Here is a 9930-nt window from a genome sequence, read left to right on the forward strand (position 1 = left end):
CTATGGCAGGAGTTTTGTACCTTCCATAGTGTCCTTAAACAAGGCATCCTGTTAACAGCCGTGAGCGAGTGCCTCGCACAGGACGGGGGGGATAAATGTTTATTCTTGTTATTATGACGTTGTATCTATATACATAGATATGTTATGATTATTACCCACTACTGCTACACCACACTGATGAGCAGACACACACACAGACAAACACACACACACACTCTATCACCACAATTAACCCTTCCTGAGCCACGCCCCTTCCTCCATCACTTTCTGTCTTTCCTGTACATAGATATGCTATGTGCTAGGCTATGTTGAAAAGACAACCACATGTATATAGTCATATCTTAAAAGTCATTCTGAAGAAAGATGATTGTTGAATCTCGCCTGCCAAAAACATTTGCTAAATCCTCTGCAAATAATCTAAAACCACAGTATGTCTGAAAGTTGCCTTAATGTGTATGATCTTTTATTTTTTTTTTGCTTTTCTTTTATGTCTATGTTTTCTAACATTTGTGGTTACATGTGTCTACAGATGCCGCAGAAAAATGGCGGCCAGGCAGTGAACTGTTCCTATCCTTCTGACCAAAGAGGCCTTCAGGGTGTCTTTCCCAACTCAGCTGATTGTGGCCATGGCGGCTCAGCCAAGGCTGAAAACCCGAATATCCAACCAAAGGTAAACATTAAGTCAACAACAAGAGCATTTGCAGTGTTGTCGTGTCGGTGTTGTGTACTTCATCTGAATCACCTCACATTCACGTAACCGTTTTTCTCTTCTCTATTAATTTGTGTTCTGTCTCTGACTCTGTACAGTTGTCTTTTGTTATGAGGTTCATTGTCACTCTCGTCATAGCTCCGTTTTCATCACACATTCCTTCACATGTTGGTGACTTTTCCTTTACAAGAACACAACGCCAACCCTTTTCTCAAATGTTTAATGTGATGAGATTATTCAGTCCAGAGGCCCTGATAGTTCTGTTTGCTTTTTTAAATCTGCAATACACTCACATTTGGTAAGCTCCCCTATTCTAATTGGTGGGCTAATGTCACTTTTCACCTATTTCTCATATAGATGTCAGTAGCGCCCTCTCCTCGGCATGTTGGCCAAAAGTGCCAGGTCTCTCCCCCTGCCTTCAGTAGCTCAGATTCAGATGCATCTGACTTAAGACAGCCCCCATGCTATGAGGATGCAGTCAAACAGGTAAACTCAAATCCATGCTAAAATTCAGTAGATAATGGCTGGCCAGAGATTTTATTTTACCTATCGGCGTTGCTCTAATTTCACTTTTCCTCCTGTTTTTTTGTCTCTTTAAGTCCATCGCCTGTACTGCTCCTCTTTTATTCATCCATTTGCTTTGTTCACTGCACTAACTTTCCACCCTTTACCAAGTCTGAAGCAGATTGGTGTTTTAGTTGTACAAACATTTTTTGAAGGCAGATGTAACTCAGAAAGGTTTTTCAGTTGGAGAGATAGCTAGTAGAGTCCAACCAAGTTTGTCCAACAGAAGGCACGAACAAGTTTATTTTTCAACTGTAGATTGGTCGGCTCAGTATGGTCACAGTTCTTTAGAAAAAAAAGCTAATTTTAGGACTTTTTTTTAAATTTTTTAATATTGGCCAATTTATTGTAATTGGATTTTCAAAACTGTCAAATACCGGTCTCACAAATCCAGTATGTGTCGGGCTATAATAGCTACAAGGAGAAGAGCAGCCTTTTTCTGTCAGAATATATTGAATATAAATGGAAGGTGCTATTTTGATCATGACACTGAGGATGTTGCAGACACAGTGAGCTGGCCAACTAGCTCAGCTAAACACTATATCAGTTTGACAATGCAAAATAACCAAGATAACTAGCTTGCTAGCTAACTTAGACAAGCTAACGTTGAAAATGTCTCTTCACCCAAGAAGAAAACAAGTCACCCCCCTGTAATCTTATCTGGCTGTGCTAGTTTGGGTAGATAAGATGTTATTTGTTTTATTTGTACAGGTATGGTATGGTACAGGGGCGTTTTTGGTTATGAGGGGTTGTGCCACCCAGCATTGGACAGTTTTTGACCAACAAAAGGCTACAACTTGCTACAACCGTGCAAGCACTTCCTGGCAGTACCTGATTGGACAAATGCTTTGTACTCCCAGATCTGGAAGCTTCCTCTTATATTATGGAAGTCAACAAACTGTGTTTCGACAAGAAATAAACAATGTAGTCCCTGAGTCTTCATTATAAATCAACAACGGTTCGTTGATCTAACTGCTTACATAGACGATGAATAGGAAGTGTGAAAATTCCTGGTCCTGTGGACACCTACCAAGAGACTGTCTCTTCCCGAATACTATAGATGTAAACAGTTTGTAGTGTTCACAGCTAAAAAATTACATTTACATTTTTTTTCCTTATGAAGCCTACAAAAGTATGTTGTAGAATTAATATTAGTCTGTTTGTAATACCTTTACTGCCTCACTTGAGTGACGAGCTAACGTTTCCATGAGGCCGTTTTATTTTACAGCGTGAGCAAACATTTTCATTTTGCATAAGCTTAGAGAGAGAGCCTAGTTCACTGAACAGAGCATGCAATGTGTACGGCAGTGCCAGTGACGGTTCCAGTAGTTCACATTGAAACTGTTCACATCCCGGTGCTACAAGTACTTGGACCCATATTAACTCTCTCTAGCCTTTTGTTGGCCTTCAGTTAGAAAAGCTAGTTAAAGAGTTTGATCTCAAACAATAAACTTGTCTGTCTCCAAGAAAAGTTTGTATTAACAAAACTCTATTCTGCAAGTCTGCGTAGACTGCTTGAAAGCTTGCATATTTTCCATGTAAAATCCTTGAATATACTTAGATTTTTCATTGTTGAAACATTGTTCAACTGATAAAAAGAATCACCTTCTTATTACTGTTCCAGCAACTGACCAGAAGTCAGCAGATGGACGAACTTTTGGATGTGCTCATAGAGAGTGGAGGTAAGGTGAAATTTCACTCTAATAACGTTAGCTTAGCTAGCACTGTGCATGTATATTCAGGATGGTTTAGAATCTATTCGTAATGACCAAGTGCATTGGTTTCAAATGGCAGTCTTGCCCCACACAGTGGTATCAGATCCCAGTACCTGCTGTGACCCTCCCTCCTCTCCTCTTTCTCTTCAAGAGATGCCAGCTAACGCCAGAGAAGAGAGGGAGAGGTCCTCTGTAACCAAAGTTGTGCCTCACATTACTGTGTCCCCAGGGTGTCCCGGCCTCCTCATCCCGAGGTTCCACAGACACTACGAACACCTGTCCCCCACCCAGCTTCCTTACGACCACTCGGCCAATCACATCACTGAGAGCCACCTGGAGACTCTGCTGGGAAGTCCAATTGGCCGGGGAGGGGAGGTGGCCCTTCTTAAAATGGCTGCTGAGGACGGGGGGCAGGAAGATGAAGGGAACAGGGACGGCGAAGGGTACGGCAGCCCCCACAACCACCACCGCCACCCTCATCGTCCCCAACAGGACAAACTTCTGACCAACAGGGATCTGATGGACACCCCTCTGTCACCCATCAGCACCAAAGTGTCCGCCGTCCCCGAGGTGCAGGGGATGGTCAGCATGACTTTCAGCGAGACGCCGTGGGAGACGATGGAGTGGCTGGACCTGACGCCACCCAGCTTGGCTACGGCCTTCAGCGTTGCTCCGCCCAGTGGGCCCAGCATCTTTAACACAGAGTTCCTGGATGTCACAGACATTAACTTGAACTCGGCCATGGACCTCCACCTGGAGCACTGGTGAAAGCAGCACCGGCACCAAAGTCGGCCGTCAAACACGACACCAGCTTCCAAGTAGCTGTACGGACCGCTGATCAGCTTCGACCATACCAAAGAACTGTTCTACCTGAACTTCAGTCCAAGTGCCAGAACTTGTTTCTTGTTCTAATAATACAGAGGGAAGTAGACCATTAGCCTACATCCAAAGATCGATGACAAAGTCAACTACAGAATTATATTTTGACTTATTTTCTCCACTTGAGGTTCTCTTGTTGTCAAAATACCTAAAATCCAAAGACTATGTGCTGTTTGACATGATCTTTGTCCATTTTGGACAATGATGCGCACAACTGCCAAATAAGTATGACAGTGGACACATGAAGGATTTTCTAGAAAATGGAAATAAAAGATTACAGTGCTTTATGCCAACACTTTATGCAATATCAGTGTTACACCACTTAGACTTGAAGACACATTTTGACAATCATTGTATATTTTCTGAGTTTATGTTTTTATTACTGGAAAAAAACGAAAGGAATTACAAGCTGAATTGGATTGCTTAGTACGGCCATTTTGTAAATATCTTAACTATCTGTACTGACAGAGACAAGTTGACGTCTGCATATTTTGTCAGTGGTGTGGGAGACGACACAAACCACAAATCAAGTGTATTATGTAATCAGTTCATCAATTGATGTAAATATGACAAAAAAAATATCTCACTGTGCACCTCTAGCTAAATACACATTTGTCACAGTTTGCTTGAGCTTAGAATATGTGTGTAGAAATGGTTTTCATTCCTTTGAAGGACCTTTTTTTATACAAGTTTCTTTACACTATTTGGCGTATTTATCCACAGAATGACATTAATGTCTGAAAAACCTTTGGTCTTACCGGTTTTAATCGGCAGACAAACTGTGCCTTATTTGCAACAGCTTTTTATTAAAAATATTTTATACCAGTTTCCCCTTTATAATGTTTTAATAATTTGCTATCCCCTGAAACCAGATATTATCATAGAAAGCAAAACCAGACAAATGTTGAAAATGAAAAATACAACTTCATCTCTATTTTATCTTAAGTAGTTTTTTGTTCTGACAAATTTTCACCCTTTCTATTCCCAGGCCAATCACAGTTATTTATTGTTTTTTTTTATATTTATACTTTATCCTGTATTTATACTGACATTCCTTTCTAAAAGATTGGGGCTCTTTGATTTATCGGAAAACTCCAGTGCCGCCATTATGACCACGGACATTTCTTAGTAAATCTCTTAAAAATGTGACACAAAGTGAAGGAACCACTTCGAAAAGCCATGCTTTCTTAAACACTTTTCTATAAAGAATCATATGAAGTGGAAATGTCCGTAATTAGCACTTGTGAATAGGAAAATGTAATATATTCAGATCTTTACTGTGAATACTGCATATTAACACAGCAAAGCCAGAGCCGGCCTATACACACAGTAGATGCACTAATGAGAGAATTTCTCAAAAACACCTTTAAGTTTTTAGTTTCGGTCAGCAGTCTGTTTTTCAAACGTGAAAACTTACAGTAGTTAGATGAGAGGATTGACACCACTGTCACATCTATACGCTAAATATAAGGCTACAGCCAGCAGTCTGTTAGCTTCATTTACATAAAGACTGGAAACAGAGTTTTAATTAGCCTGAGTCAGCAGTTATTAGCTAGTTTGTTGTCTCCTGGCTCCAGCTTCATATTTACCCGACACATGTAAAGTGGAGTCGATCTTCTCATCGAGCTAACTCTCAGCAAGAAAGCTAATCCCAAACTGTCAGATTATAGCTTTAGAAGTGTTTGCCAATTCCTTTCTTGCATTTACAGTTATGTTCTCAGTAAACATGGGTTTCACTTTGTGTTCTGGTTAGACCAAATATTGCTTTTTCCTGTTACTTATGAAGTGTTGCACTTGTTAAATGGATTCTATGGTTACTTGTAGGCTATTAATGCCCATCTTGACTATATGACAAAGCTGATATTCTTTACTTCATGCCTTCTGTCGAAAGAGTATCTACTGGCCTTTTTTATCTTGTGGGGTTTTCTCAAGAAAAGAAAATCACATCTGACAGAAGCTTCCATGTTGCTTGGCCACCGACTTGCTTTGCTATTGTAAAAAAAAAAATTAAAAAAACAGTATTTGCCTGCATCCCTGTATACTACAGAAAGACGAGCAATAAACTTATCACAGCAAAATCATTTCCGCAGTTACTTTTTTATTCATGTCCAATTCACAAGAAGCACACAATACAGGGTTTTAATCTTTTCAATGGGAACTTTATTTGTAACCGTTGATAAAGATACAATATTCATCGCCCTTAATATTATTTTATAATCTAATATGAACATTCTAGTAAATTGCAATTTATACAACATGTACCCTGGAGATTCATATTCACCAGTGGTAAATTAGCTTCCTGGAAATGATTCCCATGAGAGAAGAACAGATCTGGAGACTGCAGTGAAACGACTCCGTCTGTTGGGTCACATGAGTCTGTGGGCTCTCTCCGGGGTTTGCACCATTTTGCATTACAGATAGAAATGGAAACAACAGAGCTGACACAATTCTCCATTTGAACTGTAGAGAGAATCATGTCTGGTCTACACTGCATCTCCACCAACTTGGTTGTAATGTTTTACCCCCTTCCGAATAAGTATTCAACAAGTCTGTCCCCAAACTCCACCACGCATCCCAATGATGGTGGCCATTTTCCAACATGGCTGACATCTGTAGAGGCCCATTTCATGGAATTGTAAATAAAACATAAAAGGGGCACTCCAGCGAATTTTACACACAAATATGTCACCAATCATCAGGAGTACTATTCAGTCATAAAATGTCCTCTGTGGCTCTGGAACAGCTTTGTCAAGTCTAAGAAAACAACCTAATGATTTCATAAGGGTTATTCTTTTTGGTTTTGGAGCCTTCCCCATATGACTGACTAAAAGTCTGGATATCTTGGCCTCTGCTGCATCCATTTAGACTTCTTTGTTTTTAATCAGTCTCTTGCAAGACTCCCAATGTTATGAAAGTATAATACTAAAATCGCTGGAGTGACCCTTTAAGTAAGACAATTCCTTTAATGCAATGAAACTAAATGTAATAAAGCATACAGTGGGAAAAAAAGCCAAATATACAATCAAAACTTGAAATGTGACAATGTCAGTCAGTGCTGAAAACAGTCTAAAGATTTCCACATTAAGCTATGAGAGTTAACAATAGTAATACTCTGACACATAAAATACCATCCTTGAATCATGTGACAGTCAACAGTTGACTTAGATTATTGCATACTCTTGGCTTATTATCGTATACGCTATGTTACATTCAGTTACTTTACATTATTAGTATTTGCTAGGTTAAAGGATAAGACGGGCACTATTCAACACAATATTAATGAGATTTGTTGAGAAAAAAGAAAAATATAAATAAGGCCATCCTTATCCTTTAAGGCAATTTGTTACATTACAAGTCTCTACAGTGTCCCAGTCTTAAAGGACCACCATCCATACAGACAGTTTGGTTAAGTAGCTAACTCCGAGTTGTGTGGTTTGTCCACCAACTACCGCCTGGTAGACGTGGCTTTCTGTGAGGGAATGACGGCGAATGGATCTCAATAGTCTCAAGTTGCGGCCTCCACTTCACCTGCCTGGTGTGGTAATCGGTATCATATCACAGGCGTGGGAACGCGTTTAAGACTAGAGATGCATCCCGAGTGTAACACATGGTTTGGCATGGGAAACATTCTATCATCAGTGCAAGCCAGAGACATGCCGAGTAACGGAGGAACATGCTGAGTCCATGGTGACCGTAAGGGTCAAAGAGCAGTAACTGTAAGGAAGGATGATCCTCCTCTCCTGACAGTTGTGTGGTTGGTACATTATGTCATTTAGCAGCATTGACGGGTGTCCTTTTTCTCGACAGGAAACCCTTGCCAGGACTTTGAACAATGTAGTTACTACTGTTTGCCTCTGTGTGGCGGCATGGTGCACCTGTGATCAGTGTGGATGAGCGGTTGAACTGTACAGTGCTATGACAGGCAGCGGAGGAGCATCAGGGCTCATTCTCAAACTGAAACGTACAGACACATTTTCTGCTCACAGTTTGATTTGTTTTTCTCTGTTTAGGAATGAGCCGTAACGGTGGAGCAGGCCCTGCCAGGAACAGCAGATTAGATGTACTATATACATACACATTTACATCGGTGGACGTGATGTCCTAAAGTAACTTCACATCAGGCAATGTAGCATTTAATTAGCCTCAGTTTGTGCATATTACGTATTGACGTCTGAGTCACAGAGCTAAACTAATCTGTTTTTCTGGATAAATCACAGATAACCTCCAAAAAAACCCAGAGGATCATTTAACAACATTTGCTATAGATCAAATGGTTTTCTTAGAATATTCAAAGACTCTTTTGTCCGCCTGGATTCTAAAATATTCTGTCCATAAAATAAAGATTTTTAACCCGCTTCCCAATTTGCAACTTTATTTCCTAATCCAAAGAAAGATGCAAATGATAGCCAGAAATAACATACCTCTGTGCTTTATTTTGTACAACATAAAGCAACATTCAATTGTTTTACTATCAGACACACTGTATATGTAATGTTAGTTTTATGCTGTACAAAATTGTTGATACGTCATTTCTGGTTTCAATTCTGGTTGGGTGCCACAGCTAGCAAAACATCCAGATTAACTCAACGCTAACAAATCTTTTACTGAAACCATTTCTCTCTCCTTCCTCTTTTATATTAGCAAAGAGTAATACAGAAAACATTTAGGTAGTAAGCTTTTTCATTTTTAGCTGTGCTCATCCTCATTCTGGCTGGTTAAGACTACAAACACCACCAGCAACAGATTCATTTAGCTCTAGCTACTTAATGCTAATTAAAGTCAACAGTTTGGCTTATATCTGGTTAATGCGCTTTCAGCTAGAGTCTGTACTAAGCCAAATACCTTGCTTTCTGTTTTTTTAAGACATTTTTGGGGCTTTTGTGCCTTTATTTTGATAGAACAGATGACGAGAGACAGGGAAGGGGGGGCTTGGAATGGAACCTGCTCAGCCTACATGGGGCGTGCAGCCCTACCTTGCTTTCTCAGCCAACAAATGATCTTTGAGTTAGTTTACTTATTTACACCTTTAGTTACTTGCAAATACTGAAAGCAAAACATTATCAGAACATTCAAAAAGATTCCATTTTGATACAATGCTAACAATCCTTAACCCTACATTTCCAAAAACAATTATTTTTTTGGATTAGGAAACAGTGTGCTGGGAAACACTCTCTTTTTACTGTGCAGTACACAAAATATAGTTTGATCCAGATAGATAGAGGAGGCTTAAAGCGATTCTGCAAATACCAAAAAACTGCCATCAGCCTTGTTAGATGATATCATGGTCTTTCCGTGACTCCAATGTAAGTGTACAAACTGGGGCCAACGTTGAATGTGAGAAATGTATATGTCCTAATAATGTGTCAAGACAAACTCTCATATTGCATATTGGGGGGAAAAAGTAAAGCCACGCTACCGAATCCATGAGCTTTCCAGAGAGAAAACACTTTTTGCATACTCAGTCATTTACCATGAGTGACGGTGCCCACAACAAACTGCTTGAAAAGAGTGTGTGTGTGTGTGTGTGTGTGTGTGTGTTTAGACAGTAGGTCTATCTGCATACATCTGTACATGTCAACATTTCAGAGGTGAACACACATATGCATACATACAGTCCACAATGTACAATCCAATATGTGGCTATTTTTGTTCATACATCATGAGTGTCACTGTTCAACATTTTATTTGGTAGATTCTGTATTTGTGTACGAGTTCAAGTATATATATACCATATATGTATACTCTATTTCTTTTACCTCACATAAAAAGATGCATTGCATTTAACTAAGACAATGTTATGTCTTCAAGTTTTTCTGGGTGAAAATGGGTGATAATATTTTTGATTTCACCGACTTTAAAATGAGGTGATGGGAGGTGGAAGGGTTTAACAATATCATCTCATTGCACCGGGCAATTTGGACTTAGTTCCCTTGTTCTTTGGAACGCATGAATAAACAAGTGATCCTACGTTAACTCTGAGGGCTAAGATGTCAAGCGTTGCATCACAAAGCTTAGTGTCCCACCCACTGCATGTTGGGGGATCTCGCCACCCCCCGCCCTCCC

The 9930-nt window shown here is 39.9% G+C and overlaps 2 protein-coding genes across 2 annotated transcripts in view; one reads left to right on the top strand and one right to left on the bottom strand.

The window, feature by feature from the left end:
* The window catches only part of myocd (myocardin), a 27785-nt gene extending 20625 nt beyond the window's left edge, over nucleotides 1-7160 (top strand). The window contains exons 9-13 of the mRNA XM_035670189.1: nucleotides 44-60; nucleotides 530-670; nucleotides 1067-1195; nucleotides 2898-2955; nucleotides 3140-7160. Coding sequence (XP_035526082.1) covers nucleotides 44-60; nucleotides 530-670; nucleotides 1067-1195; nucleotides 2898-2955; nucleotides 3140-3756 — 962 coding nt within the window. The 3' untranslated portion in view covers nucleotides 3757-7160. The remainder of the gene's footprint in view (nucleotides 1-43; nucleotides 61-529; nucleotides 671-1066; nucleotides 1196-2897; nucleotides 2956-3139) is intronic.
* The window catches only part of LOC118334319 (dual specificity mitogen-activated protein kinase kinase 4-like), a gene marked incomplete in the record, with an annotated part of 8250 nt that continues 4324 nt past the window's right edge, over nucleotides 6005-9930 (bottom strand). Inside the window, 1 exon segment of the mRNA XM_035670201.1 lies at nucleotides 6005-9930.

The sequence above is a fragment of the Morone saxatilis genome, unplaced genomic scaffold (genome assembly GCF_004916995.1).
Source record: "Morone saxatilis isolate NCDOM2014 unplaced genomic scaffold, NCSU_SB_2.0 Contig1, whole genome shotgun sequence".
In the NCBI taxonomy this organism is placed as follows: domain Eukaryota; kingdom Metazoa; phylum Chordata; class Actinopteri; family Moronidae; genus Morone; species Morone saxatilis.